General features: G+C 43.2%; 1 protein-coding gene across 6 annotated transcripts in view; it reads right to left on the bottom strand.

The window, feature by feature from the left end:
- Window positions 1–18054, bottom strand: part of tns2a (tensin 2a) — a 53166-nt gene extending 35112 nt beyond the window's left edge. For 2 of the 6 annotated variants that reach the window (XM_031804132.1, XM_020459087.2), the window contains exons 1-3: window positions 17065–18054; window positions 8188–8293; window positions 7861–7898 (exon numbers count right to left, since the gene is read on the bottom strand). In XM_031804132.1, coding sequence (XP_031659992.1) covers window positions 7861–7898; window positions 8188–8293; window positions 17065–17190 — 270 coding nt within the window. In that variant the 5' untranslated portion in view covers window positions 17191–18054. Of the gene's footprint in view, window positions 1–7860; window positions 7899–8187; window positions 8294–10257; window positions 10379–13044; window positions 13204–16457; window positions 16558–17064 lie in introns of those variants that run through there. The other 4 variants (XM_031804133.1, XM_020459088.2, XM_031804134.1 and 1 more) reach the window with 4 other exon arrangements.
- Window positions 18055–20270: the final 2216 nt, after the last annotated feature.

Genomic DNA, 20270 nt, shown 5'->3' on the forward strand with positions numbered 1-20270 from the left:
TCAAAGTCAGTAACTGTACTTTTACTTACACTGTAAGTATGTTTTGAAGTATTGTACTCTGCTACCTTTTTAAAACCATCTGTTACAGAGCACAATTTTGTAGGCTATACATAATGGCACGGAAAGTTTGCGGAGCCATAAAACTGCTCATGTTGTTGTGACCAATCAAGTGACCAATCAAATCAAATTTCACACATCACGCCAAAACAGGCCAATCAAATCAAATCAAACATTATTTGTCACGTGTCGAATACAACAAGTGTAGAGCTTACCGTGAAATGCTTACTTTACAAGCCCTTAACCAACAGTGCAGTTCAAGAAAGAGTTAAGAAAATATTTAGCAAAAAACGAATGTAAAAAATTATAAAAAGTGACACAATAGAATAACAATAACGAGGCTATATACAGGGGGTACCGGTACCGAGTCAATGTGTGGGGGTACAGGTTAGTCGAGGTAATTTGTACATGGAGGTAGGGGTGAAGTGACTATGCGGCAGCGTAGCCTAGTGGTTAGAGCGTTAGACTAGTAACCGGAAGGTTGGAGGTTGGAGGGGTGTCAATGTAAATAGTCCGATGGCCATTTGATTAATTGTTCAGGAGTCTTATGGCTTGGAGGTAGAAGCTGTTACGGAGCCTTTTGGTCCTAGACTTGGTGCTCCGGTACCGCTTGCCGTGCAATAGCAAAAAAAACTGTCTTTGACCTGGGTGACTGGAGTCTCTTACAATTTTCTGGGCCTTCCTCTGACAACGCCTGGTATATAGATCCTGGATGGCAGGATATTTGGCCCCAGTGATGTACTGGGCCGTACCCACTACCCTCTGTAGAGCCTTACAGTCAGATGCTGAGCAGTTGCCATACCAGGCGGCGATGCTACCGGTCAAGATGCTCTCGATGGTGCAGCTGTAGAACTTTTTGAGGATCTGGGGACCCATGCCAAATCAAGCTGATTTGGTATCGGCCCCCAGAGGAAAATATGTTTTTATCAAAGAGGTGTGTGTGAAAAAACAATGGAGACAGAGGAGACTGAGGAGATGAGACAATCCAGACACAGACAGACCCAGTGTTAAAGGCGAGGAGGAAAATCCCTGGCCTAATCTCAGTGACCAGTTCTCCTTTAAGCACATTGTATGATTTTTAAGTAATTCATTTGCATTTTATTGCATGACATAAGTATTTGATCACCTACCAACTAGTAAGAATTCCATCTCTCACAGACCTGTTAGTTTTTCTTTAAGAAGCCCACCTGTTCTCCACTCATTACCTGTATTAAATGCACCTGTTTGAACTTGTTACCTGTATAAAAGACACCTGTCCACACACTCAATCAAACAGACTCCAACCTCTCCACAATGGCCAAGACTAGAGAGCTGTGTAAGGACATCAGGGATAAAATTGTAGACCTGCACAAGGCTGGGATGGGCTACAGGACAATAGGCATACGACTTGGTGAGAAGGCAACAACTGTTGGCGCAATTATTAGAAAATGGAAGAAGCTCAAAATGACGGTCAATCACCCTTGGTCTGGGGCTCCATGCAAGATGTCACCTCGTGGAGCATCAATGATCATGAGGAAGGTGAGGGATCAGCCCAGAACTACACGGCAGGACCTGGTCAATGACCTGAAGAGAGCTGGGACCACAGTCTCAAAGAAAACCATTAGTAACACACTACTCCGTCATGGATTAAAATCCTGCAGCGCACGCAAGGTCCCCCTGCTCAAGCCAGCGCATGTTCAGGCCCGTCTGAAGTTTGCCAATGACCATCTGGATGATCCAGAGGAGAAGTTCATGTGGTCTGATGAGACAAAAATAGGTCTAAACTTTTTGGTCTAAACTCCTCTCGCCGTGTTTGGAGGAAGAAGAAGGATGAGTACAACCCCAAGAACACCATCCCAACCGTGAAGCATGGAGATGGAAACATTCTTTGGGATGCTTTTCTGCAAAGGGGACAGGACGACTGCACCGTATTGAGGGGAGGATGGATGGGGCCATGTATCGCGAGATCTTGGCCAATAACCTCCTTCCCTCTGTGAGAGCATTGAAGATGGGTCGTGGCTGGGTCTTCCAGCATGACAACGACCCGAAACACACAGCCAGGGCAACTAAGGAGTGGCTCCGTAAGAAGCATCTCAAGGTCCTGGAGTGGCCTAGCCAGTCTCCAGAACTGAACCCAATAGAAAATCTTTGGAGGGAGCTGAAAGTCCGTATTGCCCAGCGACAGCCCCAAAACCTGAAGGACCTGGAGAAGGTCTGTATGGAGGAGTGGGCCAAAATCCCTGCTGCAGTGTGTGCAAACCTGGTCAAGAACTACAGGAAACGTATGATCTCTGTAATTGCAAACAAAGGTTTCTGTACCAAATATTAAGTTGTGTTTTTCTGATGTATCAAATACTTATGTCATGCAATAAAATGCAAGTGAATGACTTAAAAATCATACAATGTGATTTTCTAGATTTTTGTTTTAGATTCCGTGTCTCACAGTTGAAGTGTACCTATGATAAAAAATTACAGACCTCTACATGCTTTGTAAGTAGGAAAACCTGCAAAATCGGCAGTGTATCAAATACTTGTTCTCCCCACTGTATGTACTTTCTCTGTGTAAATTTGGATAACATAAAAGCCATACTCTGTAGCTAAGTCTCATAGAATGGGTCAAATTGCATTCTTCTTTTAGCTAGCTACTTACTGTACACTACCAAGAAAATGGTTTTTAAAAAACGTAGTTGTGAGGCTTAATATACTGAACAAAAATATAAACGCAACATGCAACAATTTCTAAGATTTTACTGAGTTACAGTTCATATAAGGAAATCAGTCAAATTAAATAAATAAATTAGGTCCTAATCTATGGATTTCACATGACTGAGAAAACAGATATGCATCTGTTGGTCACAGATACCTTAAAAAAAAGGTAGGGGAGTGGATCAGAAAACCGGTCAGTATCTGGTGTGACCACCATTTGCCTCATGCAGCACAACACATCTCCTTCGTATAGAGTTGTTGACTGGGTCCTGTGGACACCTGTTGTCCCACTCCTCTTCAATGGCTGTGCGAAGTTGCTGGATATTGGCGGGAACTGGAACACACTGTCGTACACGTCAATCCAGAACATGCCCAATGGGTGACATGTCTGCTGAGTATGCAGGCCATGGAAGAACTGGGACATTCCAGGAATTGTGTACAGATGCTTGAGACATGGGGCCATGCATTATCATGCTAAAACATGAGGTGATGGCGGTGGATAAATGGCACGACAATGGGCCTCAGGATCTCGTCACGGTATCTCTGTGCATTCAAATTGCCATCGATAAAATGCAATTGTGTTCATTGTCCGTAGCTTATTCCTGCCCATACCATAACCCCACCGCCACCGTGGGGCACTCTGATGTTTGCTGATGTTCACAACGTTGAGATCAGCAAACCACTCACCCACACGACGCCACACTGTCTGCCATCTGCCTGGTACAGTTGAAACCGCGATTCATCTGTGAAGAGCACACTTCTCCAGCGTGCCAGTGGCCATCAAAGATGAGCATTTGCCACCTGAAGTTGGCTACGATGGCGAACTGCAGTCAAGTCAAGACCCTGGTGAGGACGACGAGCACAGATATGAGCTGCATTGAAACTTTTTCTGTGCAGACATTTTTTTTGTGCAGACATTCTTTGGTTGTGCAAATCCACAACTTCATCAGCTGTCCAGGTGGCTGGTCTCAGACGATCCCGCAGGTGAAGAAGTCGGATGTGGAGGTCCTGGGCTGGCATGGTTACACATGGTCTGCGGTTGTGAGGCCGGTTGCCAAATTGGTCTGAGGTTGTGAGGAAAGTTGCCAAATTGTCTAAAACGACGTTGGAGGCGACTTATGGTAGAAAAATTAACATTCAATTATCTGGCAACAGCTCTGGTGGACATTCATGCTGTCAGCATGCCAATTGCATGTTCCCTCAAAACTTAAGACATCTGTGGCATTGTGTTGTATGACAAAACAGCACATTTAAAAGAGTCCTTTTATTGTGCCTAGCACAAGTTGCACCTGTGTAATGAACATGCTGTTTAATCAGCTTCTTGATATGCCACATCACTCAGATGATGAAAGCATAGAATAGCCAAATATCACAGAATTAAATATTTACTATAACTGGGGCTTAAACTTTACATAAGCATTCAAAACACCTTTATGAAGCCATTCATGACACCTTAATGAGTGTTTCAGTAGGTCTATAATGTATTACATTAACCTTCATGATTAATGTATTCTTTCATCAGTGTCTCTCACAAGTAATGTTTTGTCTACACATCATTATAATTTTATTGAGTGTGTATGTGAAGTGAGAGAGAACAGCAGATGGGTTTGTTTACAATAATTTGTATAAAACCAATCTCTGTGTGTTTCATGAGGTCATGTGACATTAATTTTGCATACTTAGATGGAATATTTTTGTTCAGAGGGAACCTCCATCAAAGATGACGGTCTACAATAACCTCACCTCAGTACGCAAAAACAGGCGGACCAAGGAACCATCAAACAAGCAAAGATATATCTGCCATGATAACATATAAAGGTATGTAATTTATTTATAAAAAAATTATTGTCCATGAACTATGACTATTCTAACAGGTGTTAAAATGCGCTTATGTCTTACAGGCTGAGTCCTACAGAAATAGCCTTCTTAACCGTGATGATGCCTGTGGTGACGGCAGGTGGAGGCTTTGAACACCATCAAAACTTAAGAGGCTGGAAGCATCGTGCAAGATGTCCCTACCACTCATGAGAGGGTCTCTGAAAGCGCTTTGGAGGAATGAAGGAAGATCCCTAACTTATTGCTGCTGCAATCCTTCTGCCAAAGTTAAAAATCTCTTGGACTGACAAAGCAGATGTCATCGAAGCAGGTAAGATTTCATCACACTAATATTTGTCACATTATTTGTTAACCTTAAACGTGTTCCTATGGTGATAAGATACACACTGAGTATACCAAACATTAGGAACACCTAAAGCCCCAATTCGTCAGGGCATGGACTCTACAAGGTGTCGAAAGCGTTCCACAAGGATGGTGGCCCATTTTGACTCCAATGCTTCAAACAGTTGTGTCAAGTTGGCTGGATGTCCATTGGGTGGTGGACCATTCTTGATACACACAGGAAACTGTTGAGCGAGAAAAACCCAGCAGCGTTGCAGTTCTTGACATAAACCGGTGCACCTGGCACCTACTACCATACCCTGTTCAAAGGCACATCTTTTGTCTTGCCCAGTTACCCTCTGAATGGCACACTTACACAATCCATGTCTCAATTGTCTCAAGGCTTAAAAATCCTTCTTTAACCTGGCTCCTCCCCTTCATCTACACTGATTGAAGTGGATTTAACAAGTGACATCAATAAGGGATCATTGTTTTCACCTAGATTCATTTGGTCAGTCTATGTCAATGGTTCTCAAACTTTTCATAGTCCCGTACCCCTTCAAACATTCAACCTCCAGCTGTGTACCCCCTCTAGCACCAGGGTCAGCTCACTCTCAAATGTTTTTTTTTGTTGCCATTATTGTAACCCTGCCACACACACACTATACGATACATTTATTAAACATAAGAATCAGTGTGAGTTTTTGTCACAACCCGGCTCGTGGGAAGTGACAGAGCTCTTATAGGACCAGGGCACAAATAATAATATAATAATAATAACTAATTTTGCTCTTTATTTAACCATCTTACATATAAAACCTTATTGTTCATCGAAAAAAACTGGTTAATGAGAAGGGTGTGCTTGAAAGGATGCTCATAACTCTGCAGTGTTGGGTTGTATTGGAGAGAGTCGGTCTTAAAACATTACCCACACACAGTCTGTGCCTGTATTTAGTTTTCATGCTAGTGAGGGCCGAGAATCCACTCTCACATAGGTACATGGTTGCAAAGGGCATCAGTGTCTTAACAGCGCGATTTGCCACGCAAGGTTTCACAGAACCGCTTGTTGTAATTTCGATGAGGCTCTCTTGTTCAGATATCGGTAAGTGGACTGGAGGCAGGGCATGAAAGGGATAACGAATCCAGTTGTTTGTGTCATCCGTGTCTGGAAAGTACCTGCGTAATTGTGCACCAGACTCACTCCGGTGCTTCGCTATATCACATTTGACATTGTCCGTAAGCTTCATTTGCACACCAAAAAATCATACAATGATGGAAAGACCTGTGTGTTGCCCTTGTTAATGCAGATAGAGAAGAGCTCTAACTTCTTAATCATAGCCTCAATTTTGTCCCGCACATTGAATATAGTTGCGCAGAGTCCCTGTACTCCTAGATTCAGGCGAGAAAGAACATCACTCAGATAGGCCAGTCGTGTGAGAAACTCGTCATCATGCAAAGTGACAAGTGATAATACAGATCTGGGCCTTATCCACAAAGCCTCTCAGAGTAGGAGTGCTGATCTAGGATCAGTTTTACCTTTTAGATCATAATGAAGAAGAGTAAAGATGTAGGATCTTAATTTGATCAGTCGTTGCTGAGAATTTTCTGCACAGCAGGAAATGCAAACTTGTAGTGTATTCAAGATTTTAAAAAGGCTTCTAAAGTTTGTAATTTCCACTTTAAAATGTCAGACTTGATTTGCCCTAACAAAAAATGTATCAACACCTCAAACTATTTCCATGAATTATAATACCCATAATAATTCACATTTCCTCTTGCTGCAGGACTGTTTTCCTGCTGTAGCAAACTGGCTTAATTTAAGATCATACATCTGTATATGGACAGGTTGGGACCTGCTTTGTGGAAATGGGCCCTGGCCTGACATCTGTCGATCTCTCGCTCTCTCTTTCATTCTCAATGACTGTGATAAAGCTAAGGTTATTACACTAGCATAACACAGAGGCTGGTCTTTTTTATTGAAATCAGACAGATTTTCGGACAATAACTTATAAAACCCTCAGGGCCAGACGGATGTTGTACCATGTGTATTTGGGGTTTGTGTTTGCTCTTCTTGTATGTGGTTTCAATAAAACCCCAGGCAGCTTCCTTCGATCAGAGCTTCCTGAATCCCAAGCTTTCATGGGCGAGCCCCTTTAGCCCTCAGCGCTTGCTCTTAAGGCCAGATAACAGTTGAGATGGCCATGCCCCCGGAGGCTGGCCTGGCCTCTCCCTTCCTGGGCAGGACCGATGTCTATCGCTGCCTGGGCACCGACCACCCCCAGTCAACAGGACAGCCTCAGCTAAGCAGCTATCATCTCCAAACCCAAACACATCCAGGCCACAAACAACACAACAATGTGGAAATAATATCCCTCTGACGAAAAGCATTAATTTGAGGAAACAGCCAGACCTTTACAATCCACAGGACAAGAGTGGCCTACATACTATTCCAGGTCTACTGCAGACGAGTTTGTGCCCATTCCTAGCTAGAAATCATCAAATATGAAAATTATATTGAAAAAACAACCGGCTTTGGACTTTTATTGATTTGCTACTTTCCACTTTTATCTTCTATTTGCTACTTTTATCTTCTAATGCTCTCTCATCAGATGGAAAAGATGCTACGAAGATTGGAAGGCAATCTCTGCCACATGCTTTCTTCCATAATGCATGGCGCCCGCCGCCGCAGTCTGCCAAGTCTGTCCCTGCCCCAGGCCAAAGTTGGCATTCACTCCTCCATCAATGACCCTTTCACATGGAGCAGCGTGGGGCTTGGGTGCGGCCGGTCCCCGTTCTGGGAATGGAACAGTGAAGCCTTCACATCAGTGGAAAGAAACTGTAGCCTTCCTTAACCCGCTGCAGCTCAACTCAGAGGTGGCATCTAGCTCATAGGGTAGGGACAGGGAGGACAATTCCAGAGTTGGGCAAGTTACGCAGGAGTGAATCAGTTTGGAGTCTTACCTTTGCCTCGCATTTCTTGTGAGTGGCTGTTTTACACACTGGAGAGAGAAGGATGAGAATGGAACAAAGGGAGACAGAGAATGGAGCAATTAGTCAGCTTCCATCATCCAGGTTCATTTTGTGTATTTGATTGTTAAAAACATGATCTAACTGAGCCTAGCTCCCTAGACAATAATCAGCTTACAGTCAGGAGGATGTTGGCTCTGAGAGAGACAGCTAGCTAGAGCTGACAGGAGTGCCAGCTGAACAGGATCCTCCATGGAGGAGGGTGGAGAGAGAGAAGTGGGAGAGAGAGAGTCTGAGAAAGACAGAGAGAGAGACACTCACCTCGACAGAAGGACCCTGTGCTGTCCACACTCTGACGACACACCCCACACTGACGCCTCTTCCTAAAGGTCTTCTCCTTGAAGACATGGGGCTCTTCCTTGCCCGTCTGTCAACACACAGATACACACACATTCAGAAACTCAGTACTTAGGGAGTAGCACACACACTAGCAGGTTGTTGGCGTGTTTGAGTGAAAGGAGTTTTGCAGTCAGGTGTTGCTGATCCGTATTTCTGCTCCAGAACCTCTGGATGGTTGGTCCTATAACGGAGGTAATCTTCTAGTAACACGCCCATGATCCTACTTTGTTTCACAACATGAAATTGGCTTTCGAACATGAGACTGCAGGGGGATGGGAGTTACACGTTTCATGGCATGGTAACTAAGCCAATGTAAACAAATGGTTGCTCTGCTCTTACACACAGACACACATTCACACACTCTCTCTCCCTATGTCGTGAACTAAGGAAAGAAAGGATGGAGAATGTTTGTGGAAGAAATGAAGGCATAGAAACACCCACTCAGATATACTGAGGGCAAATCCACCAGTTAATGTAAGCCCTCAGAAGTGTCCATGCATGGCCGCGTGTCCATGTTCGTGTGTGTACAGTACAATCTATCTACTGCCTCAAAGCCTGTCTGTTTTCATTGGTCCGGAAATCAAACTGAAACATATAATGAACCTTTGTTACGGCAGTGTGTGCTTTTCCTCTTCAGTAAAGGGGCTTGTTTGCACACTTTTCCATTCTCCTCTCCCGCTACGACTGGGCACTATTTGGACAGCTGGCAGGAGACTGTGCTTACCATGTTCACTACGCAACTGTGTGGACACCCAGGGCTGGCACCCCCCCCCCCCCTCTCCCTGCCCACCCATGGCCCCACCTCACCACTGACCCCAAGCATACCAGGCATGACACTAAACAACTGTCTCTCTGAAACTTTCTACCTGTCTGCAGCCATGGAGTGGACCGGGAACAAAGTTTAAATAGAGACTTTAAATAAAATTGTAAATGAACTTCACCGCAAGCCTACTGTTGTGTGTGAGTAAAATATTGTAAGCAGTTTCACACATACTGGGCATGGTTTCACAACATTTTTGCTAAAGACACGATCACTCTGCATTTACAGACCACCTGGCAGACAGACAGAGAAACAGACGGACGGACTGCAGCGCCTGCATACCCTGGGATGCGTTCAGAAAAGGTGCAATGGAATGAATGTTGCAGAGATAAAGAGCTGACATGACTCCTTACTTTACTTGTCAGAGAGGCATTTCAGTCATTGAGAACACTTCACAACATTGTGCAATACTGAACACAGACCTGGATACTGACATAAGCACAAGCAGCCGGCCACAGTTGGTAAACACTCAGTTGAAACAATGTGCAAGTTGGGGCCTTACAATAACAATTAGGTGTAACAAATGAAAATGTCCCCCATGTGAGACATGTGTCTCATGGATCCTTCTGTATGACATAAAAGGAATGATTGGCTCTCTTTGGATAATCAGCTGCCAAATGAGAGCTGTGAGGACAGGATGGATGGAAAGAGAGATGGGGAGAAAAGATAGATAAAGGTATCGAGTGAAACTGCTACACTCTTAGTAAAAAAAGGTGCTATGTAGAATCTATTTGCTTTTTGTTTCCAGGTAGAACCCTTGTGGGTTCCATGCAGAACCTTTTCCACAGAGGGTTCTACCCAAAAGTTTTTTTTTTTTTTTACCTGTAACAAAAAAGGGATAACCAAGGGTTATCCTATGGGGCCAGCCGAAAACCCCTTTTTCAAAGTGTACACAGCAACTTGAAAACTTAGACTGGTTGAGTTGATTCAAACCAAATATCTTGGTTTTCCCTCCGTCTTTACAAAGTTTGTCTGTGGTTTTCATGATCTTTCGCTCTCCAGCCATTGGTTTACATATTTGTTCAAAAACATGCTAACATTCTCCTCATACTGTACTTTATTTATACAAACATGATTTATTATTACAAGTTCGCAATGTTCACCAACAGGCTATATATCCCATTCACCTTCATGGCAAAGTATGTCTAAAATGGGCATGCATAACATCTTACCTCGTTAGCTGCCCAAATAGAACTTCAGACTCTGGGTTAAAAAAAATTGCAGACAGTTCTCTGTTACAACCCCTCCTCTCCTAAAAACACCCTTCAAGTGCACACCAGTGAGTTGCTACCTCACAAACCTGACTGTTTGTGTAGTCAGTCAGTGTAATGGGACAACCTTTATCGCCAAGTCCCTGTGTCTCCCGTCTGCTCTGGGACAGCCCCCCTTCCCCCACCCCCCAGCATCCCCCAGGCATCAACAGCAGTTCAGCACACAAAAGGGTTCTGTTCTCTTGTTTTTATGTCGTCCAGCTCAGAAAACCAGAAGTTCCTTAGTCAAAGAACCGCTTTTTGAAAATAAATCCCTCCCTTTCCTTCTCCCTGTCTACCAGAAGCCCCCAGAACAGAAGCGTGATTGAAGGGAGGAGCCAACCCATACACACAGATGCTACACACATCCATCCCTACAGACCCCCTGGATGCTCTGACTCCCTCTTCCCCTCCAAAAATAGCTTGATATTTAGTTTACACAATGATGGTTATTGTGTGGCACTCTCTCTACCGGACTGGACCCACTGACCCCAGGCTAAAGCGAGGCCGGGGGCCCGAGGCAGCTGGACTATAGAGATACTCTATAAGGGTAGGTCTTCTCTTGGGTTTCCCTTTAGACTCCAATATCTAAACAACTGAAGCTGTATTTGGACCTGAATGTCAACTCCTCTGATGTTGTGGCGCACTGGCTGGATGAGGGCCACTAGCAGCTGAGGGAGAAGAGTTGAAGGAGAAGAGCTGCAGAGCAGCTTAGAGTGTTCACTGTTCAGTGCAAGAGCATCATACTTTATGTGCCATCTGGTAAAATTATTACGGTAGCATAATAACATTTGTAATATGCCATCTTCTCTCCACTATGAGTCTTTGTGACTCATATTGTTACAGGGGTTGTTTGTGTATATGGGTCTGCAGTACAGTCCCCCTCCCTCGATTTAAAGCCAGTGTGTCACAGATGGAGATCAAGTGTGTGTGTGTGTGCATAATTGTGTGTGTGTTCTCTTTGTATTCCCCTTCCCTTAATAGAAAGTCTAAAGATGCGGATGTGTGTGTGTCTGTCTTTGAATGTGTGCACGTGTTTACGTGCATGCGTGTGTGTGTACATGTTTGTGTGTGTACACGTGTGTGTGTGTGTGTTCTCTGTGCAGCCTCCGTCCTTTCCTCCACAGAAGGCCAGTGTGTCTCAAAAGGGTGGGACAGGCAGCGGAGGGAACAGAGACAGCTTGTTCCAGTGGTGAGGTCAGCGCTGCGCCATGACACACTTCCTGTGTAGCCCTCCTCACTGTTTTAACCTCTGGTGGTCAGCCACAATGCTGCTGTCGCTGGCTAGGGTCCTCTCCTCTCACATTCCCAATCCTGATCCTGTTGTTCAGGGGCCGTATTTATATCTCTCAGAGTAGGACTGCTGATATAGGATCAGGTCCCCCCTTTCCGTTGTATTCTTATTCATTTTGATCTAAAATGCAAAACTGATCCTAGATAGGTAATCCTATGATGAGACTTGGGCTGGTTCTACTGTGTCTCTGCTCCTTTCTCCCTCAGAGTCTGAACCACAACACTGCTGCTGGAGTGGGCCCTATCTATCAACTGATAAATGACATGCTCGGGTCACTGCAGTACACAGCAGCGCCAGTCTATTAGCAGTAACACGGTTATCACTGCCAAAGGAAAGATTGGACAATGTTATCGTGTTACCTATCCACTGTGGTTTCCCTCATGTTATTATGTTCAGACCCTAGGGAAGAAACTTTTGACATGAGAATATGATATTGGAGGAGATTAAAGCACACATCCACATCTCCCCCTCACACACACACACATTGTACACAACACATGCACGAAAGCACACACACACACACTACCTGGTTTACCATCACCACCTGGTTATTCAAATTGACATTTGTCATTAAGTTCACACACCCGCAAACACAGACAGACACACAAACACACACACCTAAGGAGATCAAAATACACTTTCACAAAATCATAATAATGGTAAAGGATTGGGAAATTGCTATGACGCAGTAACGAACACAGAACACATTGGGGATGGGAGGGGAGGGGTGTGACGGGAGGGGAGGGGTGCGCATTGGAGTCATATGATCCTTTAACCACTTTCCTTTTAGGGTTTCTGTATCAGACCTGCAAGAATACTTCACAATTAGCCTGCTATGACATCGGATTATACTGTAATATGGGCAAATAGACTCCACTAAGGCGAGGATATTAATCACATAGTAAAACGACAATATTAGTACTTTATCATTTCAATTGAGTATAGTTTACCAGAGGATGATTACCCTGTGGAAGAGTCTCGAATATCTCATTCAGTCGGACAAATAACCCTGTCCGATGTGATGCTGTGTAACTTTCGACTATGGTGTACTGTCAAAGAACAAGCGAGTTTGGAAAGATGACTTAATCCACTAATCTAACCGCGCAAAAACATTTACAGAAAAAGACAATTGTTTATTAAAAAAACTAACAGCACTGGAACATTCGACAAGAGACTATAGCTATTGATGTCAACATGACAACATTTCGAGGGAGATGGCAGGCGCAGCGTGCGCAAATTAATGGGATGAAAACTGTCAAAGAGGATGCTTGCACAGTCCCCCACACCTCAATGTAACACTTTGATTCCCTCACGAATTTGCATTATTTGATTGACCATAAGTAGTACTATGTAATACTAGTCCTGCAATAAAAAAATACATTTCAATAATAATTACTTTCCCATTATTTTCTTACCTTATTCATTTCTTTTTCCTTTAAATCTACGCCTCGGGGCATAGGTCCGAGTTAGACTTTTTAGTTCAAAAGTTCTCTTACATCTCCAAAAAGTCCTCAAAACATAGTTTGCAACTAAAGGTTGCCTTGTTTCTTTTAGTCCCCCTCTGCTCTGTCGCTGTGGGTGGAGCCATTAAAGGAAAGGCTATTGTGGAATTGAATGACTGGAATTCCACTCTGTGATTGGTCAGATCTGGGAGGGGAGAGTGAAGAAATTTCCCTAAGATTGGGAATTAGATATGTATTTTCTGGGGGCATGTCAAAATGGTCCTAACATTGCATGTTAACCATCACGAATTTTCTAAACTGTTATGGTTGTTTATGTATAATTGTGGTAGACAATTATAGATCCAAACTTGTAAATACTCTCCAGACACAATCCCACCAAAAGCCACCTCGTGTGGTTTTGGAGCCCTCTCTGACTCTCTCTCTCTCTCTCTCCTCTCTCTCGCACACAGGCACGCACACACACACGTTTTAATGCATGCACACAGGTTGCAAGATTAGACATTGACATAATAAAGGTGGGCTAAACTTGTGCCATGTTACCAATAGCACAAGAGCTACACCACGTGGGGGGAAGAGAGAGGTGCAACAGGTAGTGTGCAAAGTGCGTCAGTTCTGTGGCGTAGCACATTTTTTTCACACAATCCAGAGGTGGTCTTGCGAGTTCCAAATCAACTCCTAGCCCCTATTCCCCAGCCACCTCTGTTGATCTGAGAGGATGGGATAGATGGAAGCATTATGTAGATATTTCTACCCAGCCAACTAGAAGCCAAGATGAAACTATTAAATGCCATAATGCTCAAGAGAATAGTGATAAATACCAATAATCTGTGACCTTGACAGGATTTAGGACTATTCCTAAATAGGAGAGTAAATACATTATTAGAAACGTGACTATAATGACTGAGTATATCTGCGTTCGGGACCTACGTTTATCTAACCACTACATCATTTGAGTGTAACTCACAGGAATCCCAGAACAACACATAGGGTAATTCAGTCCAGCCGTAAAAAAGGCCTAAGCGCCATGGAATTTCCGGCTCATGTGAAAACGGAGGGACCAGGGACGTTTATTTGTCTGTAGCTTTTTTCTATTGGAGAGGAGTGGAGGAGAGGGGGAGGGAGGGGCAGGAAGGCCACAGGAGAGTTTAACAAAATACAGGGGTACTTCCTCGAGCTGACAAGATGCTTGGAGTCTGGGACCTGGAGAGGAGGGTAGGGTTGGGGGATAGATGAGGGATGGGGATTTGATTACAGCTGTTGAATTGGCCCTAGAACAAATTTTATTGTCACATCCTCAAATACACATAGATGGACAACAGGTTGATGTTTATTGTCATGAGTCTTGTCCTGGAGGCAGAACTGAGAGATTTCCCCTTAGATAGCAGCCGCAAAATTGTAAACATTCATGAAAACAAAAATATGTTGGGTAGGGATAGGCATTTGGGTCAGCACCGTGGTTAAGGTTAGGGTTAGGTTTCAAATCAGATTTTATGACTTTCAAAATGTGCCAGCAAGTGACCACTCTGCAGAGCTGCCTCCCGAGGAAGATTCACATGGACATGTGTAGTTATTTACAAAGAAGGATATATGGACAGAGACAACTACAATAGAGAGGGGGGAGCAACAGCTTTTGAACCTCAAATAGGGGGTCGAATAAGCCTGTGTCGAGAGCAAATCAGGCAGAACTGCCTCCCATCATTACAACTTTAACTGTGCAGAGATACTGAGAAACGAAGTCCGAATGAGCCTCACTGATCCTCATCAGTACTGAACATATAGAATGATACCTCTAAAATAAAATACTGCTTTTAGCTGGTTGGTTACCCTCTCTCTCTAAATACAAAGGATATAACACTTTGGGGAATAGGGGAAATGCATGGAGCAACATGGAGGTAAATGAAAAAGGTTTTGAGAGTGGGAACATTGGCCAAGAGGAAATGGGGTGGGGGAAAAGGGAGTGAAGGGGGAGCTGTATTGCTTGAGGAATGATTGTGTAAGACAGCGCTAAGCCAAATGTTGATAAGGTACAGCTGTACAGACGGAAAGAGAAAGAGAGAGAGAGAGAGACTATGAAAACATACGCACGAGAGTAAACAAAGCTAGGGTCTCTTTGGGGTTGTAGTTATCTTGGGAATATTTACATTCATTTTCCATGAGAGTAATACAATGCTGAATCATATCCCACTTACTCTATGTGCCCTCCCTACTCTCCCTGCCAAATTCCAGCTCATTCCCAAAACATTTCCTACTCTTTCAAAACACTCTTTTGCATACAATATTATCTTCAGAGGTTCTGTTATTTAAATGGGTGGGTCTGGGATTTATTGGGGTGGCAGGTTTTGGAGAAAGGAAAGACATTTCCTTTTCCCATTTCTCTACTTTCATCTCATACGCTGCCCCATACACACAAACATTCCTCAAGTACTGGTAACAGTTTTGTTCTAAACCAGAGGAGTCATGTCTAGTCAAAGCTTCCCTGGGGTTTGACTAAAGTTTGACCACGATAACAGGAAGTGAGTGAGTTTCCATGTGAGTGAGTTTGTGGTTATGTGTGCCAGTGGAACGGTGTGTATTTGTGTCTGTGTCTGAGTGAGCATTATGGATCGTAGAGGCTATTTTTACCCTTTATCCTCCAATGCTCTTTTCTGTGTTGGGTGTGTAGAAAATGCCTGTGGAATATGGTCGCTGTAAGGCAGTGCCAGTTTAAAGCGTCGTTGGTTCTTTAAGGAATTCAAACCATTTTCTTTTGACTTTTGAAGGGATGAGTAATCTGAGCCTGCAGAACCGTTGTGTGTTACAGCTGTAACAGGTGGAACAAGAGGAATATCTAGTCATCTATTCCAATCAAGTCACTACAGTGTTGTTGTACTCTATCTTCACATTCAAGAGATGGAGAGCTGCCCAGCTCTGGCTTAGGGTGAGGGGATCATAAGCCAATATCACAATGTTCTCTGGTGATCAAGATAGGCTTTGAAAGAGTGAGTATCATATCACGATAGATTCAATCGCAGAAATTACACCTCTGGCTTTGATCCCTGTTGTGCATTCGGCTACAGCAAATTGTGTTTTTCTTTTGGTTGCCAAGTAATTGAATACTATAAGCCATTAATGGAGCTTCTCTAAGATAACACAGCCAGCCCACTCATAGGATGTACTGTAGCCAGCAGTATAACAAAGCTGTGACGCATCATGACTCATAGCACATAACCTGTGAGGCTTAAAAACAATCACCAGTATAACCACCACCTTGCCTTTGGCACCCAATAAAAAGCATTGCCATTCTAGCAACAGGAAAACAGGCATCGGCCAGAAGGACACTGTTGTGAAGTGTATTTATTAAGAAGTCAATGATATCTCTTCCGTACTTATCTGTTCATGGAGCATTTTTGACATTCACAGCTGCAGCCAAACCAGTCAAAATTAAATAAATTCCACATAGGCCACCAATACTGTACATCAGCTCTGTGATAGGTAAATAATAATTTAAATGAATAGCTTGAGAGCATGAAAAGAGGATGATCCCTTTTGACCACACCCATACTGACGGGTCAGTTGGATGCAATAGACTGACGTCGTCCCGGGGGCTAAGCATTCCCACGCTCCACAGCATGTGCTGTAACCATGGAGACTTTACAATAACACTCATGTACCCAAACAGGGTTCCAATTATACACAGACTCTTGGGGGTGCCCGACGTCTCTTTCTTTGACAATTTCCATTCTGATGAGGGGGCCATGATTTTTTATGGGGGTAGCCATCCCTCTATAGCCCCGAGTAATTCAAACCCTGCACCCAAACATGGGCACAGACACCAGACACAACTCAAAGAAACAAGCACGCTAATATACACAGACCAAACACATGCACTCAAATGTATGAGTATATCATGCATGATGTGCAAGGTTTCCTAAAATACAGTTATTTTGTATTGGACCAGCTGTGACCCCTAAACAAGCCCACCCAGACACTCACCTTGGTCAGCTTCATCTTGACGCTGTTGGATCTCTCTGGACCTCGGCGCTTCAGTGACCCTCTCACTAAGGGCACAGGCTCCACTTCCTCCCCACAGCAAGGCTCCGCACTCAGGGCGCAACCCATATAGAGATGTGGGCCCTGGTGCTCTCTTTCTCTCCTGTCCTCTCTTTCCCTGTCCCCTGCTCCCTATACTCTACCAGACACTGTTTTCCTGCGTACTCTCAGGCAGCTGTTTTTGTCAGCGGACACGAGGCCCTTCCCCTTTTCCTGGCTCCCATTCAGCCTCACGCACACTCGCCAAGGGCCAGAGGATATACGTTCTCTCCCTTCTCTCCTTCTGTCTCACACAGACATATGCATCCCCCCATTTCAAATACTCACATATAGACATACAGTACATATATGGTCTCTCTCCTTCGTTCCCTCTCTCCCAGGCACAAATGGTTACCCTCTCTCTTTCCCTCTAAGTAACTCTCTTCTCTCATACGCATATACAATACCGCTCTGTTTCTCTCTCACTCTCTCGCTCTGAAACCGTCTCTGTTTCCTGCTCACACATATACAGTCATTTTGCCAGACATTGCATGTATTGTCTAGAAATGGGTTCACAAAGCAACAAAACCACAATAGTTGCAGTTTAGATGCTCTAAAAGACACAGACCTCTTAGCGTGGAGGCAGTCTCCTCTCCCTATGCTACTTACAAACGTGGAACTTGCAACATCAATTCCAAATATTTCCAGCAGAGTTGAAGTGGTCAGAAGTGCTGCTATGGCCATCCATCTACTCTAAACCTCTATCATTTTGTCTAGACCTTAGAGTAGACAAAGTTCACTTACTCTTACCCATTCTCACACTTTGCTTCTGCTCCCAAAATAGGCCCTTTATACTAGAGTGAGAATAACATTAGTATTATTCTTGCTTTGTTTTTTCGGTGTTCTTTGTTTATCCTGTTCAGTGTTTTGGCTGCTGCATGTGAACTCGCAGGACTTGGAGACCGTACCCCTTAAAAGGCAAATTCTTGATGTGCCTCCAAACCCAGTCTCTCACTCCCTTACTCCAACCCCCTTTTCCTCTCTTTCTCTTTCCCCTCCTACCTCGGTAGACTGAAAACAGCAGGCCAGGCTATGTCTTGTTGTTGTAAATGTGTTGCTCCCTCCAGACGGCCCTTGCAGGTATTGACCCCCAACTCTCTTTCCCTAACCCTCTCTTTCCACCCCTCCAGTTGTGTCTGTTTCCAGATCCCCGTTTGTGTGTTTACAACTGAACCCCTCCTGCTTTAACCACAGTACAATTTACTCCTTTTAATCAACTTACTTAGGTCCTGTGTGAAGTAGACTGATCACAGGGAGCGGGTTTGGATGAAACTGAGGATCTGTAGTTGGGCTTCCAGACAGTACTAGTTATCAAAGCATACCAGACACAGTGACATATAACCATACTAAAAAAACACTCACCATGGGTTTCTATACATTGAAAAAATATGACAGAGACGACAGACAGATCATAGAGACCAAATATGAGATGAGAGAAACCCTGAGAAAGTGCGAGGAGAGTGAGAAAAATAGTCATGACCAGAATTGTCACACTTCATAAAGATGAGCAAAAAAGACTATATGAGATACATAATACAAATACTGAGCTATAGTATATTGTATGCAAAAAAAGGGGGCAATTCTATTATTTTATACAATTGCTCAATATTTGTATTTATTTACAGGTAATAATAAACAATCTAAAAAAGATAGGTGTCAAAATTGACACCCCTCTTCAATTCCAACCATAGATTTTCAATGGAGTTTGAGGCTGGAGATTGAGAAGGCCATTGCAAAATTTGTACAATAAATTCATGTCAATTTGTTTCCTTATGTCTACTTTTATGCTCCTTTTCAAATTTCAAATGTTGCAAATCAACATCACAGATTTCTGTAATAAAGATGTATTATACTACAATGTACATATATGATATATTAATAAACACTATATTTTACACCGTTTGTCTTTGTGAATTGTTTCAACGATGTAAATGAATGAGCCACATTCTCAAAACTAGTATTTTTCAAATGATTATCAGTGTTAAGGGGCACCCTCCTTTAGCCTACCACTTTGTCTTTCTACATCCAAACACACATTAGCATGAACTCAAATAGAACATAGTTGTCTGCATATGGTAAACCTAAAAGAAAAATACCGTTTGACCAAGGACAGATTTGTGCCAAGTGTGGGCATAATCCATAAACAGGACAGAACAAAACATGGTCCAAATCACAGACCACAAGACAAAAAGGGAAAGTAACCAAAATGAAGTGCTGTATATTCAAGTACAATATGTGGGACTTACAAACTTCTTCCCTTTAGGGAGGTTGCTCCTGGAAAAAAGGCTAAGTGAATGCTGGCTATATTTAAAGGGATAGTTCACCCAAATTACAAAATGACAGTACAAAATGTACATGTCCAAATCATCCTAAAGTATCTAAAAATGGATTGTGTCATTGACGTTACATATACAGTAGATGATTTGGAAATGAAGTGCAAAAATGCTAATATACCAAAAGGTACCACTGACTTATGTTGGATTTGTGCCACAAAATCCTAAAAAGTAAAACAACCAAAGCATGGACTGCTTACAGGGTAAGGAAAGCAATAGGTCATTTGGGTGAACTATCCCTATTGTGTCTAGGAGTTAGCAAGCCAGGAAGTAAAGGACCAAATATCAATCAATCCTCATGTTAGGATTGGGAATTGTCAGTAGGTAACTTGAGACATTTAAAAAAATATATTATTTGACCCGATACAAAGGCCAGATATGAAACGTAGTAGTGGCAAAAGGTTGTAGTTATGGAAAACAGAGGAGGAAACAGGTACAGAACAAGCGATGTGATGGAAATGTGCCAAATAGGAACCATCTTCATGATATTGAGGATACTATTAATAGTAGTTTAAAAAACATTTTTATAACAATGTATGAGAATGACAAATAATAGGCAGTTAGGTAGGAAATTTAATAGATTCACATTCAAAAGTGACCAATAAAAGCTGCTTTTTTGGGAAGAAAGTTCAACTGTGACTCCTCAAAGCTGTGGTGAGGGTATTACCTTGTAAAATTCCTTTAATTCAACCTTGAATTCAGATCTGAGGCAGTGTTCCCATTACTGGCCCCCCTTAACCTTGACTGAACACAGCCAGGGGCTTTGTCTCTCCCTCC

Source organism: Oncorhynchus kisutch, linkage group LG24 (assembly GCF_002021735.2).
Source record: "Oncorhynchus kisutch isolate 150728-3 linkage group LG24, Okis_V2, whole genome shotgun sequence".
NCBI lineage: Eukaryota > Metazoa > Chordata > Actinopteri > Salmoniformes > Salmonidae > Oncorhynchus > Oncorhynchus kisutch.